The following is a 22,543-nucleotide window of genomic DNA, read 5'->3' as shown; positions in this document are numbered from 1 at the left end:
CACAAACACATCATTATTATACTGTAGTTCACATTAAAACAATTAGAAAAACATTCAAGTTACTATAAGATAAATACATTACAGGCTATTAAAATGTGTTTTAAAATGCACAAAAAGGATACCTGAGGAAGAGTTTAAAATGATGACTGATGCATAACTACTTTGAAGTGTGCAAATATACACGTGGTAGTCCACATTCTGGATGGAAAATAAGATCTTATTGTTACTTTTCTGACCTTCCTTCAATGCACGGTTGCAACATTATATTGTACAGTAGAACCTCTATTTACCAACCACTTGATTCACCACCTTTTCGGTTTAAGAACCTCTAGAGCAGGGGTCTCAAACTTGTTTTCATTGAGGGCCACATCACAGTAATAGCTGGCTTCAGAGGGCCACTTTTGTATGAATTAAAATGATGCATTCAGGTAAAAATATGTGATGAAACAGGTAATAATGTGATGAAACAGGTAATAATTTGTGATGAAACAGGTAATATGTGATGAAAAAGGTAATAATATGTGATGAAAAAGGTCATATGTGATGAAAAAGGTAATAATATTTGATGAAAAAGGTCATATGTGATGAAAAAGGTAATAATATGTGATGAAAAAGGTCATATGTGATGAAAAAGGTAATAATATGTGATGAAAAAGGTCATATGTGATGAAAAAGGTAATAATATGTGATGAAAAAGGTAATATGTGATTAAAAAGGTAATAATATGTGATGAAAAAGGTAATATGTGATTAAAAAGGTAATAATATGTGATGAAAAAGGTGATATGTGATGAAAAAGGTAATAATATGTGATGAAAAAGGTAATAATATGTGATGAAAAAGGTGATATGTGATGAAAAAGGTAATAATATGTGATGAAAAAGGTGATATGTGATGAAAAAGGTAATAATATGTGATGACGTTCACATGTTCTCAATATTCAGGGTTTTATCCTTCAGAGAAAAAAAATTAAATACCATTCCGTTTTTAAGGCGGTCTGTCATAAAAAAAATTTCATTCAATCAGACTTTATTTGTGAGTTTTTGTATTAATTTTCCTAAAATTACACTGCAAAAAGTCAGTGTTCAAAAACAAGAAAAAAAAAATACAAAAATGAAGGGTATTTTACTTGAACTACGCAAAACTATCTGCCAATAGAACAAGAAAATTTGGCTTGTCAAGACTTTCAGAAACAAGTAAAATTAGCTAACTTCAATGAACCCAAAAATACCTTAAAATAAGTATATTCTCACTAATAACAAGTGCACTACTACAGTATACGAGTACGTACGTTCTATTGTTTCATTGAATATAAAACGGCAAAGTCTATTTGGCTGTCATCTGTTTTAATATAAGAAACAATTGTGTCAAAGTCATGATTTTGTTTTACTTCTTAAATTAAGAAATTCTTACTTTAAAAAGTAGTTTTATACTTGTAAATGTTGATGACACAGCTTTGCAACATTTGATATTCTCGTTTCAAGCATGTTTTACTCAATATAGTTTCATCAAATCTCAGCTACAAGCTGTAATATCTTACTGAGATCATTTAGGAGCAAAACACTTAAAACAAGTAAAACACTCTAACATAAAATCTTATGTATGGCCGCGCAAGTCCCGGGATGCCCAAAATGTCCATAACACACCTAGCCGAGTGCCATGGGGAGGGGGGATGAAAGTTGGAAAAGTCAGAAAAAGTCCCAAAAATGTCCAAAATACCTACACAGGTTTGAGTCCCACAAGTTCTGCCGCCGGCCGGGATGCCCAAAATGTCCAAAACACGCCCGGCAAAGTCCCACGGGAAGGTGGGGAGAAAAGTGAGAAAAGTCGGGGAAATGTTCAAAAGTCCCACCCGGGTTTGAGTGTGAACTCAAACTCAAACTCGAACCCGGGTGGGACTCGAACCTGGGTAGGTATTTTGAAAATTTTGGGGGACTTTTGCCGACTTTTCTCATTTTTCCCCCCTACTTCCCGTGGGACTTTGCTGGGTGCGTTTTGGGACATTTATTGTATCCTGGGATTTGTGTGGCCGGCGGCGGGACTTTTGGGACTGGAACCCAGGGGAGGTATTTTGGACACAATTGGGACTTTTGAACATTTTGGCTGCCTTTCCCCCCTCTTCTTCCCCGCCTTCCTGTGCACCATTGCTGGCTGTGTTTTGGACACTTGGGCAAAAATAGTTTCAAGCATATTTTACTCAAAATAGGTCATAAAATGTCGGAAACAAGCTGTAGTATCTTACTGAGATCATTTAGGACCTAAACACTTAAAACAAGTAAAACACTCTAACATAAAATCTTATGTATGGCCGCGCATGTCCCGGGATGCCCAAAATGTCCATAACACACCTAGCCGAGTGCCATGGGGAGGGGGGATGAATGTTGGAAAAGTCAGAAAAAGTCCCAAAAATGTCCAAAATACCTACACAGGTTTGAGTCCCACAAGTTCTGCCGCCGGCCGGGATGCCCAGAATGTCCAAAACGCGCCCAGCAAAGTCCCACGGGAAGGTGGGGAGAAAAGTGAGAAAAGTTGGGGAAATGTTCAAAAGTCCCACCCGGGTTCGAGTGTGAACTCAAACTCAAACTCGAACCCGGGTGGGACTCGAACCTGGGTAGGTATTTTGAAAATTTTGGGGGACTTTTGCCGAATTTTCTAATTTTTCCCCCCTACTTCCCGTGGGACTTTGCTGGGTGCGTTTTGGGACATTTATTGTATCCCGGGATTTGTGTGGCCGGCGGCGGGACTCTTGGGACTGGAACCCCGGGGAGGTATTTTGGACACAATTGGGACTTTTGAACATTTTGGCTGCCTTTCCCCCCTCTTCTTCCCCGCATTCCTGTGCACCATTGCTGGCTGTGTTTTGGACACTTGGGCAAAAATAGTTTTTATAAAATAGGGACATTTGTCGAGGCTAGAAACATTTATTCATGTTTACATTGTTTCTAACGGGGAAATCGGCTCCACTATACAAACTTCTTAATTTGCAAACCAGGTTCAAGAACCAATTAGGTCGGTAAATCGAGGTTCCACAGTACTTGGTTCACAGTACTTGTGTTCCCTTTTGAAAATAAGACTTACACGTTAAAGTACCTTGCCATCCCACAGTGGCGGATATACATGAGTTAACTCAATTCAGGATTAATGATTGAGATCTTTTCTAAAAAAATATTTAACACTTGAGGTGAGATCTGAACTGCAACGAGCCCTGAAAGGCGTCCTTTGCCAAAATGACTAAAACCCTGCAAAGTTGCAAACCAAGCCTTCCTTCTAGACCAGGGGTCGGCAACCTTTACCACTCAAAGAGCCATTTTGGCCCGTTACACAAAATGAAGAAAACAACGGGTGCGGGGGTTTGGGGTTATAATGTAGCCGGGAATAGTTAGGGATGCATGGGATTCTGGGTATTTGTTGTGTTGTGTTACAGTGCGGATGTTCTCCCGAAATGTGTTTGTCATTCTTGCTTGGTGTGGGTTCACAGTGTGGCGCATAATAGTAAGAGTGTTAAAGTATTTTATATCACAACCCTCACTGTAACCTGTATGGCTGTTGAACAAGTATGCCTTGCAGTCACTTGTGTGTGACAACAGAGGTCGCACACTACACGTGATTGGCCGGGACGCAGAAAGAATGGTATGAAATCGGATGTGGCGTTATGTTCCAGAGGACGTTAAAGGCATTGCCATCGCGGCACGTCCCCAATATTGTTGTCCGGGTGAAAATCGGAGGATATTTGCCCCGGAGATTTTTGGAAGAGAAACTGAAATTCTGAAACCGTACGGAAAAAACGGGGGGTCTGCAAGTATGCTCAAAGAGCCGCATGCGAATCCGGAGCCGCGGGTTGCCGACCCCTGTCCTAGACCCAAACAAAGTAAGCAATTTCATCCAGGTCTACAGGGTAGTCTGTGAGGTGCAGTGGCTCTTTGATATCGAACCTTTCCCCTTTATAGCTCTTCCAGCGACCAGCGGGGAGGTAAATATCACGCTCCTGCTTCCCCGGTTCTAAAACAGGCGCGACCATGAGGTCATCGCCAATCAGGAATTGGGAGTCAATTTTATAGGCCGTCTCGTCACCCGTGGCAATCCACCACAAAGGTCGTATGATGGGGTCACCGGTGTCCAGCACCTCGCCGGCCAGCTCCAGAACTCGTGGCGCCACAATGCTCTGATGCAGATCGGTGTATTTGCGAGCTATTTCAACCACCTCGTTGTCGTATGCCCACGGTGGGATAGAAAACTGCATGGAGGGCATGAAAGCGGACAACTCCAGCCAGCGTATGTAGAGTTCTCGGTCGGGTAAGGCCCTGTTTCCATCTGTGTGGTTCAGATAGGCGTTCCCTCCGATCATGTCTGGTAGAATAAACTGATAACCCAGAATGCTGATGGTGAGCACTGTGGGGATGAGGGATTTGAGCCCCAACTCGTAGCCCCACACAGAGTCCCTGTCAATAGGCCTGAAGAAGCAGGATATGTTCTGCGATTGGTAGCCACTACGCAGCTCTGCTCGGTCGTTGTACGGAATAGCCATTTCTGTGTAGCGTCTCGTGAAAAAACTTGGATCCCGGATGGGAGTTCTGGTACTGAACTTCCACGGTAAGTAGTTGGTTTCGCCCGCGTCGAATTTGAAAGAGGATACCCCATATCTGAAGCGGAAGGACCGAAGCTGGGAGGCAAACCAATCTCGAGCTTCGGGGTTGGTGAAATCCACAATTCCACCGATGCCGTTCTTCCAACGTACCAAAGCCGGCAGACGGCCTGTGGGCTCTCGGACAAACAGGCCCCTCTCCACACAAGTATGGAAGTTCTCAGAATCGTAGTTGACGAAAGGGTGGATCCAGAGGGACACGAGAAATCCATCTGATTTGAGCTTTTGAAACATGGAGGAGGCATTGGGGAACTTGTTTGGGTCAAACTCAAATTCTCCATAGCGGGGCGTGTAACGGTCATCTAGTTCCAAGTGGCTACAGTTAAAATTATACTTGCGGATGTTGGCGGCGTATTTCAAAAATTTGTCTTGATCGATGTCAGTCCTATGATGCGCCCATGTGGACCAAATAGGGTGCTGAAACATGGCTTTCGCAGGCACTTTGTTTGGTTTGTTGAAGTACCGACGGACCATGTACTTGTGTATGGATGTCACATCAGAGCCGACGCATACTCGGTAACTCAGTTCAGCGCATGGAGCCTCCCCTGGGTATGGCTTGAAGGGACTGTCATTGTAGCGAGCTTGGAAGTACATCGTCTTCTCTGTGTCATTCCAGCCCAGATGGAACGGCACGGAATTATTAATCTTAATTGCCGTGGCATTGGAGGAAAGCCAATAGCTCTCCAAGATTCCTCCAAACTCATTGCGGTTTGTGTAGATGTCACTCGTAACGAAGGGTTTTGGAGACTGTTGCCCAGAGAGGGAAATGGGCCAGTGTTGGATAGCTGACACCGCACCGCCATACCAGTGGGCGAATTTGTACGTCATGGCGTGCTCGACAGAAATGTCAGGAACCAGTTCCTCCCAACGCACACGGTAGCACTGCACCGTGTCCTTGGGCCGCACCGTCTCGATGAAGAAGTTGAGACTTCTGTCAGTGGTCCGTCCACAGCTCAGGAGCTCCCCTTCTTTAGTGCAAGAGTCCAAATCCAAAGTCCCGGATCTGCCAACAGTCAAACACAGATTTCAGTGTTCAGTTTCAAGGTTGCTTTAGCAAAAGCAGAACTCCAACTTTTTTGCTCAAACTACTAACGACTATAATTGTGATTGCCCCAAAACAGCAAAACAATACAATTACAAGAACAGAATTACTGGGATGAGAATCAGCACCTCCGAGTCCATGGTTCTCGCCCGGAAAAGGGTGGAGTGCCATCTCCGGGTTGGGGAGGAGACCCTGCCCCAAGTGGAGGAGTTCAAGTACCTCGGAGTCTTGTTCACGAGGCAGGGAAGAGTGGATCGTGAAATCGACAGGCGGATCGGTGCGGCGTCTTCAGTAATGCGGACGTTGTACCGATCCGTTGTGGTGAAGAAGGAGCTGAGTCGGAAGGCAAAGCTCTCAATTTACCGGTCGATCTACGTTCCAATCTTCACCTATGGTCATGAGCTTTGGGTTATGACCGAAAGGATAAGATCACGGGTACAAGCGGCCGAAATGAGTTTGGGTCCCTCCCTTAGAGATAGGGTGAGAACCTCTGCAATTGGGGGGAACTCAAAGTAAAGCCGCTGCTCCTCCACATGGAGAGGAGCCAGAATAGGTGGTTCGGGCATCTGGTAGGGATGCCACCCGAACAACTCCCTAGGGAGGTGTTTCGGGCACGTCCGACCGGTAGGAAGCCACGGGGAAGACCCAGGACATGTTGGGAAGACTACGTCTCCCGGCTGGCCTGGGAACGCCTCGGGATCTCCTGGGAAGAGCTGGACGAAATGGCCGGGGAGAAGAAAGTCTGGGCTTCCCTGCTTAGGCTGCTGCCCCTGCGACCAGACCTCGGATAAGCGGAATAAGATGGATGGACGTATGCATACTGTATGTACTACAAGATATGCACCGTATTGAATAGGATCACATCATCTAGCAAAAGGTATGAGGTCAGTTTGGTGAAACATTAGGGTTAGACTCTTGACTAGACGTCCTGTATTAACTTTAGGGAAGAAGAAGGTCCGAAATTTGACTAGACTCCCTTTAGTGAAGAAGACTCAAACATGTACCTAAGGATTATTTGACAAATATATTTAATACGAGGGGACCGAATGTCCCTTTGGGACAGAGGACCCTATTGTATTTCTAAGGTTTTATTATTATTATTATTATAACGCCGCCTCTTTGAGCTGTAATTTGACCCCCTTAACAAGCTTCAAAACTCACCAAATTTAACACACACATCAGGACTGGCGAAAATTACCATCTAATCAAAAAACCAAAACTCAAAATTGCGCTATAGCGCCCCCCTAGGAAAAAAACAGACAAAACCGCTTGTAACTTCCGTTAGGAATGTCGTAGAGACATGAAACAGAAACATCTATGTAGGTCTCACTTAAACCTACATTTCATACACTGACCTCCTTCAGCAAAAATCAACAGGAAGTTGGCAAAAACCCCTTCAAAAAAATTTTCCTCAAAAAATATCATTTTTAGCTCTCTGAGCTGTAATTAGACCCCCTTAAAATGCTTCAAAACTCACCAAACTCGACACACACATCAGGACTGGTGAAAATTGCGATCTAATAAAAAAAAAAAACTAAATTGTGCTCTAGCGCCCCCTAGGAATAAAACACTGACAAAACTGCTTTTGGGAGGAAAACATAGACAAAACTGCTTGTAACTTCCGGTAGTAATGGGGTTGAGACATGAAACAAAAACCTCTATGTAGGTCTCACTTAGACCTACATTTCATTAAATGACACCCTTCAGCAAAAATCAACAGGAAGTTGGCAATTACCCCTTCAAAACAAAAGTTTTGTAAAAACCCGTCCCCTTTTTTTAAACATTATCTCCTCTGAGCGACTTTGTCGTGTCGACTTCAAACTCGCACAAGAGAGAGATTGAACCCTTCTGATTAAAAGTTGCGTAAAGAGTTTTTCTAACTGCTCCGGTTTTGATTTTACGAGCCTTCAAAGAACTGCTACGCTGATGCCGTCTCAAGATGGCTGCTTAAAAGCAGGAAGCATCAGCGTGACCACACGATGCAGAGAAGGTAGGTAGTGTGCGGGTAAATATATGTGGACTGGGTGAAAGAAGGAGGCACCAGTGTGACTCCAGGATGCAGGGAAGGTAGGTAATGTGCAGGTAAAGATATGTTGTCTGGGTGATGGCAGGAAGCACCAGCGTGTATGGGTGAAAGAAAGAAGCACCAGTGTGACCCCAGGATGCAGGGAAGGTAGGTAATGTGAAGGTAAAGATATGTTGAATGGGTAAAGACCGGAAACACCAGCAAAAGTCGGTCCCGTCCATCGCTGCTTGCAGCTTTAATTTAGATAGATTTCGATTGTATCCCCAATATTTTCATTGTTAGCCACCACTTGCTAGCAGTGCTTTATTATTTAGAATGCAGAGGAAAAAGAAAGATGCAGTTCCCTTTTAACCAAACGAAGCTACTCACCTAAAGTCCATTCTGAAGACAATCGCCCCTCCCTGGTTGCGGATGATGTAGCCATCTTTGTTCAGGTCCAGCAGCTGAGTCTTCAGCAGTTCAGCTTTCCGCAGCGAGGCGATGTAGTAAGACCACGCCGCCACCGCCGAGATCACCAGGACCAGGCCCAGGACTCCGGCGCCCACGATGGGTCGGGTGTCCTTGCTGTGCTTCTGCTTGGGGATGACATCTGTGATGGTGCCCCCCGCTCCCCCTGGTACCACCTGGTACATGACTGGTGCTGATGCCACTCAACAGACCATGGAACACTTCTCAGGACGCACAACAGACCATGGAACAGTTCTCAGGACACTCAACAGACCATGGAACAGTTCTCAAGGGGTTGATCTTGGTCTGTGATGAAGAGAGAGATTCCATGTGATTACATCATGTGACCCGGGGTTTAAGATGGAAACTTAAAACTTAAACTTAGACCGACTTTATTGATCCACAAGGAAAACTGTTCCACACAGCAGCTCAGTTACAAAGGATGGAAAGGACAATGCAGGTATGAAGGAGACTAAAAATGTAAAAATGTAGACTAAAACTGCAGTCATGTATTGTATTGACCCTAAGTCTTCAACTAGACTAAGTATTTCGATGCTTGAAAACTGCATAATGTACTAGTTACTACGGGCATGTAATTAGTTACTATGCTCATCTAATTAGTTACTACGGGCATGTAATTAGTTACTATGGTCATCTGATGAGTTACTATGGTCATCTAAGTCGTTACTATGGTCATCTAATTAGTTACTATGTTCATCTAATTAGTTACTATGGCCATCTATTTAGTTACTTTGGTATTCTAGTTAGTTACTATAGCCTTCTAATTAGTTACTATGGCCATCTATTTAGTTACTTGGGTATTCTAGTTAGTTACTATGGTCATGTAATTAGTTACTATGCTCATCTAATTAGTTACTACGGGCATGTAATTAGTTACTATGGTCATCTAATGAGTTACTATGGTCATCTAAGTCGTTATAATGGTCATTTAATTTGTTACGATGGTAATGTAATTAGTTACTATGGTCATCTAATCAGTTACAATGGTAATCTAATCTGTTACTATGGTCATCTAATTAGTTACTATGTTCAACTAATTAGTTACTATGGCCATCTATTTAGTTACTTTGGTATTCTAGTTAGTTACTATGGTCATGTAATTAGTTACAATGGTAATCTAATCAGTTACTATGGTAATATAATTAGTTACTAGGGCAATCGAATTAGTTACAGTGTAATCTAATCAGTCACTATGGAAATCTAGTTACTATGGTCATCTAATTGGTTACTATGGTCACCTATTGGGTTACAATGGTAATCTAATTAGTGACTATGGTAATCTAATTAGTGACTATGGTAATCTAATTAGTTACTACGGTAAGAGGAGATAGGCTCCAGGGCCCCCGCAACCCCAAAAGGGACAAGCGGTAGAAAATGGATGGATAGTGATCAAACAGTTACTATGGTAATCAAATTAGTTACAATGGTAATCTAATCAGTTACTATGGTAATCTAATTAATTATTATGGTAATGTAATTAGTTACTATGGTAATCTAATCTGGTACTATGGTAATCGAATCAGTTACTATGGTAATTTACTTAGTTACTATGGTAATTAAATTAGTCACTATGGTAATCTAATCAATTACTATGGTGATCTAATTAGTGACTACTGTAATCTAATTAGTTACTACAGTAATCTAATTAGTTATTATGGTCATCTAATTAGTTACTATGTTCATCTAATTAGTCGCTATGGTCATCTAATTAGTTACTACGGTCATCTAATTAGTTACTATGGTCATCTAATCAGTTACTATGGTCATCTAATTAGTTACTACGGTCATCTAATTAGTTACTATGGTCATCTAATTAGTTACTACGGTCATCTAATTAGTTACTATGGTCATCTAATTAGTTACTACGGTCATCTAATTAGTTACTATGGTCATCTAATTAGTTACTATGGTCATCTAATTAGTTACTACGGTCATCTAATTAGTTACTACGGTCATCTAATTAGTTACTATGGTCATCTAATTAGTTACTACGGGCATGTAATTAGTTACTACGGTCATCAATGTCCACATTTCTCTGTTGATGCAATTGTTGATGACTGAAGTACTGATATCAACCAAAGCTCCTCATCCCACCCCCCGGATTGTAAATAATGTAAATAATTTAATGTATATACTATGATGATTAACTTGTGTGATGACTGTATTATGCTGATAGTATATATTTGTACCATGAATTGATTAACGTGGACCCCGACTTAAACAAATTGAAAAACGTATTCGGGTGTTACCATTTAGTGGTCAATTGTACGGAATATGTACTGTACTGTGCAATCTACTAATAAAAGTATCAATCAATCAATCAATCAATCTAATTAGTTACTATGTTCATCTAATTAGTTACTATGCTCATCTAAGTAGTTACTATGGTCATCTAATTAGTTACTACGGTCATCTAATTAGTTACTACGGTCGATCTAATTAGTTACTATGGTCATCTAATTAGTTACTATGGTCATCTAAGTAGTTACTATGGTCATCTAGTTAGTTACTATGGGCATGTAATTAGTTACTACGGTCATCTAATTAGTTACTATGGTCATCTAATTAGTTACTTTGGTCATGTAAGTAGTTATTATGGTCATCTAATTAGTTACGATGGTAATGTAATTAGTTACTATGGTCATCTAATCAGTTACAATGGTAATCTAATCTGTTACTATGGTAATTTAATTAGTTACTATAGCCATTTAATTAGTTACTATGGCCATCTATTTAGTGACAATGGTAATCTAATCAGTTACTATGGTAATATAATTAGTTACTAGGGTAATCAAATTAGTTACAATGTAATCTAATCAGTCACTGTGGAAATGTAGTTACTATGGTCATCTATTGAGTTACAATGGTAATGTAATCAGTTACTATGGTAATCTAATTAGTGACTATGGTAAACTAATTAGTTACTACGGCAAGATGAGATAGGCTCCAGGACCCCCGCGACCCCAAAAGGGACAAGCGGTAGCAAATGGATGGATAGTAATATAAACAGTTACTATGCTAATCAAATTAGTTACAATGGTAATCTAATCAGTTACTATGGTAATCTAATTAATTACTATGTTAATATAATTAGTTACTATGATAATCTAATTAGTTACTATGGTAATTTAATTACTTACTATGGTGATCTAATTAACGACTACGGTAATCTAGTTACTACAGTAATCTAATTAGTTATTATGGTCATCTAATTAGTTACAATGGTCATCTAATCAGATACTATAATAATCTAATCAATTACTATGGTAATCTGATTAGTGACTACGGTAATCTAATTAGTTACTACGGCAAGCTGAGATCCAGCACCCCCCACGACCCCAAAAGGGACAAGCAGTAGAAAATGGATGGATGAATGGTAATCTAAACAGTTAATATGGTAATAAAATTTGTTTCACTGGTAATCTAATCAGTTACTATGGTAATCTAATCACTTACAATGGTAATCCAATCAGTTACAATGGTAATCTAATTAGTTAACATGGCAATCCAATTAATTACTATGGTAATTAAATTAGTTACAATGGTCATCTAATTAGTTACTACTGTAAACTGCATCCGGTTAGCACTCGGCTTCTAAAACTTATATTGGTCATCCTCTTTGTGGTTGGGCTCAAAAATATAGGGTTCTGGGTAATCATTTTCCCCCCAAAAAACGTTGTTGGCTCTCACAAAGTCTCCTTGATTAGCATTGTTGTTGATGGGGAAGGGATCTGGGTGTGGTCATATCTATTTATTTGCAAACTTTGGAAGTCTTTTGGTGTCATAAATCAGATATATAGGATAAGTCAGTACTTTAAAACCGAGGTATGTACCGAAGCACCGTGAGTACGACGCACCATTACGATATAGATGAATATATGTAAACTTTCAACTTGTAAAGCTTGTTTGAGATTTACAAAACAAATCTGCTGCCAATTACCTCCAGGAGGACGAGGTGGACTTACCCCCGCTGCATCTCAAACAACTTCAGCCAAAGTCATTTGTATGTGAGCGAGCGAAGGCAGAAAAGGGAGGATGTGTTTTTTGGTTTGTTTTTTTGGCCTCCGAGCCGCGCCAATCCGAGGAGGCGGAGGAAAGCATACTAAAGTTTCTGCTCAGTCGAGCAAAACAAAGCCCAGCTGGAAACAAACTGACTCCTTCTGGCCAGTTTGGAAAGATGAAGAAAGGAGAGAGAGGACTGAGCCTCCAAACATTGATGTGGAGTACAATGCACATCTGATAAAAGGTAAGCCAGTCCTCCGCAGCTAATTCCCCTTCCTATTAATGACCAATCACATTGAGCGATTCTGTCTTCCAGCAGCCTGAGTATGGATTCCCGCCCGGCAACACGGGAGATAAGATAAAGCCGTCATTAATTAACCCGGCACAGAAAGCTGCTTTCTCTCCAGCTGCGTTGGAAGTGAGGCTGCGTTACTGTAATGAAGGCAACAACACACTGCTTTTAAATGAAGGCAGACACAAACATCCTGGTTTCTTCACATCAACACTACAACAACCTAAAAGCAGTAAAGTTGTCACGTTGTGTAAATCAATCAATCAATCAATCAATGTTTATTTATATAGCCCCAAATCACAAATATCTCAAAGGACTGCACAAACCATTACGACTACAACATCCTCGGAAGAACCCACAAAAGGGCAAGGAAAACTCACATCCAGTGGGCAGGGAGAATTCACATCCAGTGGGACGCCAGTGACAATGCTGACTATGAGAAACCTTGGAGAGGACCTCAGATGTGGGCAACTCCCCCCCTCTAGGGGACTGAAAGCAATGACGGTACGGTATAGCTCGGTTGGTAGAGCGGCCGTGCCAGCAATTTGAGGGTTGCAGGTTCAATTCCCGCTTCCGCCATCCTAGTCACTGCCGTTGTGTCCTTGGGCAAGACACTTTACCCACCTGCTCCCAGTGCCACCCACACTGGTTTAAATGTAACTTAGATATTGGGTTTCACTATGTAAAGCACTTTGAGTCACTAGAGAAAAGCGCTGTATAAATGTAATTCACTTCACTTCACAATGCATGTCGAGCGGGTCTAACATGATACTGTGAAAGTTCAATCCATAGTGGCTCCAACACAGCCGCGAGAGTTCAGTTCAAAGCGGATACAAGACAGCAGCGAGAGTCCCGTCCACAGGAAACCATCTCAAGCGGAGGCGGATCAGCAGCGTAGAGATGTCCCCAACCGATACACAGGCGAGCGGTCCATCCTGGGTCTCGACTCTGGACAGCCAGTACTTCATCCATGTCCCACCCCCTCCACAAGGGAGGGGGGGGGGGGGGGACATAGGAGAAAAAGGAAAAGAAGCGGCAGATCAACTGGTCTTAAAAGGAGGCCTATTTAAATGCTAGAGATGAGTTTTAAGGTGAGACTTAAATGCTTCTACTGAGGTAGCATCTGGAACTGTTACCGGGAGGGCATTCCAGAGTACTGGAGCCCGAACGGAAAACGCTCTATAGCCAGCAGACTTTTTTTGGGCTCTAGGAATCACTAATAAGCCGGAGTCTTTTGAAGGCAGATTTCTTGCCGGGACATATGGTACAATACAATCGACAAGATAGGATGGAGCTAGACCGTGTAGTATTTTATACGTAAGTAGTAAATGGTAAATAAAAAGAGAATATAATGATTTGCAAATCCTTGTCAACTTATATTCAATGGAATAAACTGCAAAGACAACATACTTAAAGGCCTACTGAAAGCCACTACTACCAACCACGCAGTCTGATAGTTTATATATCAATGATGAAATATTAACATTGCATCAAATGCCAATACGGCCGCATTAGTTTACTAAATTGCAATTTTAAATTTCACGCGGAAAATCATGCTGAAACGTCGCGGTATGATGACGCATGTGCGTGACGTCACGCATTGTATACGACATTTTGTTCCAGCACCGTTCACAGCTATAAATCATCTCTTTTCATCGCATAATTCCACATTATTCTGGACCTCTGTGTTGCTGAATCTTTTGCAATTTGTTCAATTAATAATGGAGACGTCAAAGAAGAAAGATGTAGGTGGGAAGCGGTGTATTGCGGCCGCCTTTAGCAACACAAACACAGCCGGTGTTTCATTGTTTACATTCCCGGAAGATGACGGTGAAGTTTTACTATGGGACAGAGCGGTCAAGCGAACGCAGTTGGGTTGGACCACACACACACACACAGAGTACAGTGTATTATGCGGCGATCATTTCAAAAGATCGTGTTTCGAAGAGGGTCCCTTGCAAAGGGCAGAGATTGGCATCGCCACCAACCGTCGATTGGTGCTGAAAAACGGTGCGGGGCCGACCTTCAGGTTGTACAGGTACGACCGTATAATCTCACTGAAACACTACTAACACAATAAGCAGATAAGGGATTTTCCAGAATTATCCTAGTCAATTTGTCTAATAAATTCTGAATCGCTCCCACTGTATAGTCTTTTTTTTTTCTAGTCCTTCACTCTCACTTTCCTCATCCACAAATCTTTCATCCTAGCTCAAATTAATGGGGAAATCGTCGCTTTCTCGGTCCGGATCGCTCTCGCTGCTGGTGGCCATGATTGTAAACAATGTTCAGATGTGAGGAGCCCTACAACCCGTGACGTCACGCGCACATCGTCTGCTACTTCCGGTACAGGCAAGGCTTTTTTATTAGCGACCAAAAGTTGCCAACTTTATCGTGGATGTTCTCTACTAAATCCTTTCAGCGAAAATATGGCGAAATTATCAAGTATGACACATAGAATGGACCTGCTATCCCCGTTTAAATAAGAACATCTCATTTCAGTAGGCCTTTAACGTTCAAACTGGTAAACGTTGTTATTTTTTGCAAATATTAGCTCATTTGGGTTTCGAAGAAGCTGGCACAAGTGGCAAAAAAGACTGAGAACGTTGAGGAATGCTCGTCAAAGACTTATTAGGAACATACCACAGTTGAAAGGGCTGATTGGGAACATTCAAAATGTCTAATAAAGCCTAAAATAATGTATAATTGTTAGTTTTACGAGAAAAATTATATGTTGTAAGGTTTTCACAAATTTGTTTTTCTTACTCAATATGACAGTATAACTGTTATACTAAATGTCAAAGTTGTATAAACATAACTCCAAAACCAAACAAGCAAAATGTCTAATAAAGCCTAAAATAATGTATCTTTGTTCTGTTCCAACTGGAGTACATACCATCACAGCACAGCCTTTGTATTCAAAGTGAACACTGTATGTGTTGTCTAGAATAGAATAGAAAGTACTTTATTGATCCCAGGGGGAAATTCAGCACCACAGTTCGCACACAATAAACAATAAAACACTTTGGTATTTTTTACATGTGTATAATATAAATACAGTCTATTATACAGCATTATTCACGTGTGAATAATATGAATACAGTCTATTATACAGCATTATTTACATGTGAATAATATAATTACAGTCTATTATATAGCATTATTCACATGTGAATAACATAAATGCAGTCTATTATACAGCATTATTCACATGTGAATATAAATACAGTCTATTATACAGCATTATTCACATGTGAATAATATAAATACAGTCTGTTATACAGCATTATTCACATGTGAATAATATAAATACAGTCTATTATACAGCATTATTCACATGTGAATAATATAAATAGTCTATTATACAGCATTATTCACATGCCATCCATTTTCTACCGCTTATTCCCTTTCGGGGTCGCGGGGGGCGCTGGCGCCTATCTCAGCTACAATCGGGCGGAAGGCGGGCTACACATGCGAATAACATAAATACAGTCTATTATACAGCATTATTCACATGTGAATAATATAAATACTGTCTATTATGCAGCATTATTCACATGTGAATAATATAAATACAGTCTATTATACAGCATTATTCACATGTGAATAATATAAATACAGTCTATTATACAGCATTATTTACATGTGAATAATATAAATACAGTCTATTATATAGCATTATTTACATGTGAATAATATAAATACAGTCTATTATACAACATTATTTACATGTTAATAATATAAATACAGTTAATTCAATTATTACCAGACTCCACTGTAATGATAGCAAGTACAGGAGCGTATTTTGTCGATACTACTATGATTACATCAATATCAATCAATTTTTACCGCTTGTCCTTAATAATGTAGACAAAATAATAGGTGTATAAATGACACAATATGTTGCTAATTAGTCAGCAGACTAATTAGGAGTCTTTGTTTGTTTACTTACTACTAAAAGACAAGTTGTCTAGTATGTTCAACATTTTGTTTAAGGACTAAATTACAATAATAAACATATGTTTCATGTACCCTAACGTTTTTTTGTTCAAATAAAGCCAAAATGACATTTTGTGTGCTCTCCTTTATTTAGAAAAGTATCAAAATACATTTTGGTATCGGTAAGAAGTCCTCTCACGGACCCTCAAGATGTTTTGTGCTTTAAATGAGACTTGAACATGCAAACTGTGCTCTTTGACACAACAAATAGTGCAAACCCCGCAGCCAAAGTGGAACTTTAAAAAAAACAACATATCATTGACCTGTAAACAACTCAGGAGCATTACATATTGATGACAAGTATGCTTAGTAGCTCTCACTTTACACAGAGCAAAAACATTGTCTTGTTGAGTAAATGGTAAATAAAAAGAGAATACAATGATTGGAAAATCCGTTTCAACTTAAATATATTTGAATAGACTGCAAAGACAAGATATTTCACGTTCAAACTGCTAAAATGTGTTATTTTTTGCCAATTTGAGCTCATTTGGAACTTGATGCCTGTACCATGTTTCGAAAAAGCTGGGACAAGTGGCAAAAACAACTGAGAAAGCTGAGGAATGCTCATCAAATACTTATTTGGAACATTCCACAGGTGAACAGGCTAGTTGGGAACAGGTGGGTGCCATGATTGGGTATAAAAGCAGCTTCCATGAAATTCTCACTCATTCCCAAACAAGAACGGGGCGAGGGTCACCGCTTTGTCAACAAAAGCAAGAGCAAATTGATTAGGAACATTTCTCAACCAGCTATTGCGGGAGTTTAGGGATTTCACCATCGACGCTCCGTAATATCACCAAAAGGTTCAGAGAAATCACTGCATGTAAGCCATGATGTTACCGGCATCAAAAAGCCACATCAGTGTGTAAAGGATATCACCACATGGGTTCAGGAACACTTCAGAAAACTACAATCAGTAACTACAGTTGGTCGCTACGTCTGTAAGTGTAAGTTAAAACTCTCCTATGGAAAGCCAAAGCCATTTATCAACAACACCCGGAAACGCCGCCGGCTTTGTTAGGCCCGAGCTCATATAAGATGCAAAGTGGAAAAGTGTTCTGTGGTCTAAAGTCCACATTTCAAATCGTTTTTCGCATGTGTGATGGTATGGGGGTGCAATTAGTGCCCAAGGCATGGGTAACTTACACATCTGTGAAGGCACCATTACTGCTGAAAGGTACATACAGCTTTTGGAACTGTTATTGGACGGCGTGGCGCAGTGGGAGAGTGGCCGTGCACAACCCGAGGGTCCCTGGTTCAAATCCCACCTAGTACCAACCTCGTCACGTCCGTTGTGTCCTGAGCAAGACACTTCACCCTTGCTCCTGATGGGTGCTGGTAAGCGCCTTGCATGGCAGCTCCCCCCATCGGTGTGTGAATGTGTGTGTGAATGTGTAAATGTGGAAGTAGTGTCAAAGCGCTTTGAGTACCTTGAAGGTAGAAAAGCGCTATACAAGTACAACCCATTATTGTGTAACGACATTATTCATAATTTCTAGGCAGCGAACATGACAACAACACCCAGATCTATAATTAATTAAATCAGTACATTAATTAGTCAATGTTACGAATCATATATATGTATGTATATAAATAAATGCATATGTATACATATATAAATAAATGCATACATATTTATACATATTAGGGTTTTCTCGATCCGATATTTGGATCGGATCGGCCGCTGATATTTGCCAAAAAGTGCGTATTGGCAAGTCATGGGAAAATGACGATCCAGATCCAGTTTAAAAAAAACTCCAGTCCGCGTTTTCCAACGCACCAATTTAACTAATACATTTCACTCTTCTGCTGCTCCCTAAACTCCGTTACGCATTTTCCAGCACACTTTCCACAGGCTGTGTTCTAACCGTTCAGACGGCCGTGTGAATTAAAAGTTACGGTAAAAACGTCAGCTGTGAGGGAGTATTTTACCCTACAAAATGAAAAAGATGAAGAGGTGGAGTGCAAAACATTCCACAATAAAGTCAAGCGTGGTGGTAAAGTTGTAAGACATTTGAATGACTCTTGCGAGTGAGAGGCTTTTTAGCACTCATCTTTGATGAAGACAGGAGCAGGCTGACACCTGAGCATCTTGAAGTGCTCGTCTTTGTTGGAAAGAATCTCCCCATTATGCTTGGACTTCAATTGTTTGCCCCCCCTGACTGGGGCAAACAATTGAAAAGAGTGTGTAGTTATATATATATATATTTTTTTTAAGTTTACACTTGTTCAAGAGCAAGTATTGATGCTGAGTTATAGACATTTTATCCCACTCAGGTTGTTTGTGTGTTTTGCTTGTTTTAATAATGTTTACAGCATTATTTGCACTTCACTTTTTTACTGTTTAATGATGCCATTTCTGTTTGTCATGTAAAATGTTTGATATTTTGTGTTTATCCTTGAATACAAACTATTATGTATTATTCAAACTCACCTAATTCAGCTGGCTAGTTGTTATCAAGAGTACTAAAATCCTTTTCAGCATGAATCTGACAACTAAGTAGGCTAAATAACTTTAAACTTTAATACATGCTCGGATAGGTCAGTATCGGCTAGTATCGGTATCGGATCGGAAGTGCAAAAACAATATCGGTATCAGATCGGAAGTGCAAAAACCTGGAACGGGACATCCCTAATATATGCATATTAGAAATGTCCGATAATATCAGACTGCCGATATTATCAGCCGATAAATGCTTTAAAATGTGTTATCGTAAATTATCATTATCGGTTTCAAAAAGTAATATTTATGACTTTTTTAAAACACCGCTGTAAGGAGTAGTACACAGTCACATAATATCTACGGCTTTTCACACACACAAGTGAATGCAACGCGTACTTGGCGAACAGTCATACAGGTCACACTGAGGGTGGCCGTACAAACAACTTTAACACTGTTACAAATATGCGCCACACTGTGAACCCACACCAAACAAGAATGACAAACACATTGGACAAATACCCAGAATTCATTGCAGCACTAACTCTTCCGGGACGCTACAATATACACCCCCCTCCCCTCCTCGAACCCCGCCCACCTCAACCTCCTCATGCTCTCTCAGGGAGAGCCTGTCCCAAATTCCAAGCTGCTGTTTTAAAGCATGTTAAAACCAATAATGCACTTTGTGACTTCAATAATAAATATGGCAGTCAGTGCCATGTTGGCATTCTTTTTCCATAAATTGAGTTGATTTATTTTTGGAAAACGTTGTTATATTGTTTAGTGCATCCAGCTGCGTTCTGTGTCGTGTTTGTGTCTCCTCAATTGCTCTGTTTATTGCAGTTCTGAGTGTTGCTGGGTCAGGTTTGGTTTTGGAATTGGATTGCATTGTTATGGTAGATTCTTCTGCCTCAGTGTCAGCACCCAGCATTGTCCCGCCCACACAACCATCTGATTGGTTACATACAAAGCGGTAACAGCCAATCAGCAGTGCGTATTCAGAGCGCATGTAGTCAATGCTTCAGCGTGGAGCAGATATGTGTTTAGCAGGTGAGCATAAGACAGCGTACTCTCCCCAAATGATAATAAACACCTCCCAGTCAACTACTACTAACATCACTATGAGCCCGTTGACCTTCCAGAAACTTAAACTGCAGCTCAGCTCGCTCGCAGTTCTGGCTTGAGGTGAAGGCCAATTAGCTTTTAGCGTAACCTTAGCTCATTTTGCTGTGTGTGTGTGTGTGTGTGCGTGTTAGGGGGAGCAAAGTCCTGTCTGTTCAGGGATGAATAATCTCTCCTATTGCTATTGTACTATTTTTTTCAGCTGTAGTTACATGAATCATTAGTAATGTAGCAGCCTAGTTTTGCATGGCAGGGTCCCTGCTATCACATGTTGACAAAAATATAACATTTACATAACAAAAGTCAACTACAGGCTTCCCAAATGCTGTGATAAATTAAGCATGATAAGTTGACTTGAAACTGGTTAATGTTGCACTTTTTATATGTAGAAGAAACGTCTTTTTTTTTTATTTCATCTGAGCAACAAATTGAGGCAGTATAATGTGGATTAACGTGGGCAGAATTATTAGAGTGTTTCCAATGTTAAAAGGATAAAGCCATTGTTTACAAATTTGGTAAATAAATAACCAAAAACATCTATATTTTGTTGTTTTCTTACTGTACCGAAAATGAACCGACCCGTGACCTCTAAACTGAGGTACGTACCGAACCTAAATGTTTGTGTACGTTACACCCCTAATATATATATATATATCTAATACATTATATATACTGTATGTATACATGCATACATACAAATATAAATAAATAATAAATACAATATATATGTATATATATATATCAAATACATTATATATGTATGTATATATGCATATATATATATATATGTATATACATACATACAAATATAAATAAATAATAAAAACAATAAATGTATATATATACATATATATTGTACATATATATACATATACATATACATACATATATACATAAACACATATATATACATATATATATACATATACATATACACATACATATACATATATACATACATACATACATATACATATATACATACATACATACATATATATGTATATATATATATATATATATATATATATATATATATATTACTGATTTAATTAATTAAATCAGTAAATTAATCAGTCAAAGTTACCAATCATATATATATATATATATATATATATATATATATATATATATATATATATATATATATATATATGTATATGTATATCCATCCATTTCCTACCGCTTATTCCATTTTGAGGTCACGGGGGACGCTGGCGCCTATCTCGGCTACAATCGGGCGGAAGGTGGGGTATACCCAGGACAAGTCGCTACCTCATCGCAGGGCCAACACAGATAGACAGACAACATTCACACACTAGGACCAGGTGCATGTTTTTGGAATATACATATATATATATATATATATATATATATATATATATATGTTTTTTGTTTTTTTAATGTAACACTTCTGCTTTATGATTAGCCGTTATTAAAAAAAAACGTTTTGGTAGAACTGTTAACATGTAACGACATTATTGATAACTTCCGGGCTGCAAACATGCCAACAACACCCAGATCTATAATCAATCAAATCAGTGCATTAATTAGTCCAAGTTACCAATCACAGTGTCACTCTTCCTTAAAAACCCATTAGGACTCCTCTCTGTCATATGAGGAGGACTCAAAAAGTGCGTGATCAGCTATTTGGATGCTGGCCATAAAGTGCATGATCAGCTATTTGGATGCTGACAATAAACACAAACTTGCTGATGGAATTGGAGCCAGCCTGGGAAGGGGCGCGTGCACGTGCGCGTGCCCGCGGTCATGTTTACGTCCCCGAACCTAATGAACGCTTAATTGTTGACAATAAAGACGAGGTCGCCGACTAAAGCAACTTAACGGACTTATTGTGAGTACTTATTATTATTGTGATGCGAGTTAAGAGTACTTAAGTGTACTTAGTGCAGTGTTGAAGTGTACTGCCCACGTTGACGGAGGAAAGTAACGTTACCAAAACCGCGGCGTCTTCCCGCCTGTTTGCGCTTTGACGTCGCCACGTTACGAAGAAAGGTTGTTACATACCGCAAAGTGTGGAAGGCGCCTCTTCAGGAGTAGCAGACACGCGTTGCCACAAACTCACTTCTGTCATTTCAGAAAAAAACAAAAACTTTCAAGACGTGTTGCGTATCCGCCTTGCCCCCGCGCAGTGCATCATGGGAGATGTAGTCCTCTCACGCACGGCCACGCTTCTGCCGTAAAGCAGGCGACGTTGACCACATTGGACCTAGAAAACCATCAATAATAACAAATATCCCCTTTATTTATGATTTACAAGAATTAATGAGATAAATTGAGCAACTTTAGTTGTCTTTTATCTCAACTATTGTGCACAAGTTGAAAATGTGAGAATAAATAAGTTCCAACCACTAACATTTAAAGTTTTTTATTATTATTTCAACCAATTGAAGTCATTTTAATCAAAGATGCAAGTAAGTTGTCAAAGAAGATAAAATTGCATATTATTAGTTATTTCACTCATTCAAATGTATTTTTGTTGTTTTTTGC

General features: G+C 39.9%; 1 protein-coding gene across 1 annotated transcript; it reads right to left on the bottom strand.

Moving 5' to 3' along the window:
* Nucleotides 1-12: 12 nt before the first annotated feature.
* Nucleotides 13-22,209, bottom strand: LOC133535470 (myogenesis-regulating glycosidase-like). The gene is made up of 3 exons (XM_061875331.1): nt 22,061-22,209; nt 8,079-8,462; nt 13-5,644 (listed from the first exon to the last, which is right to left on the bottom strand). Exons 2-3 carry the CDS (start codon nt 8,339-8,341, stop codon nt 3,853-3,855), a joined length of 2,055 nt encoding a protein of 684 aa, XP_061731315.1. The 5' UTR covers nt 8,342-8,462; nt 22,061-22,209; the 3' UTR covers nt 13-3,852.
* Nucleotides 22,210-22,543: the final 334 nt, after the last annotated feature.

This window comes from Nerophis ophidion, linkage group LG16 (assembly GCF_033978795.1).
Source record: "Nerophis ophidion isolate RoL-2023_Sa linkage group LG16, RoL_Noph_v1.0, whole genome shotgun sequence".
NCBI lineage: Eukaryota > Metazoa > Chordata > Actinopteri > Syngnathiformes > Syngnathidae > Nerophis > Nerophis ophidion.
The sequence above is the reverse complement of the archived record's forward strand: the minus strand, read 5'-3'. Positions and strand labels throughout refer to the sequence as shown.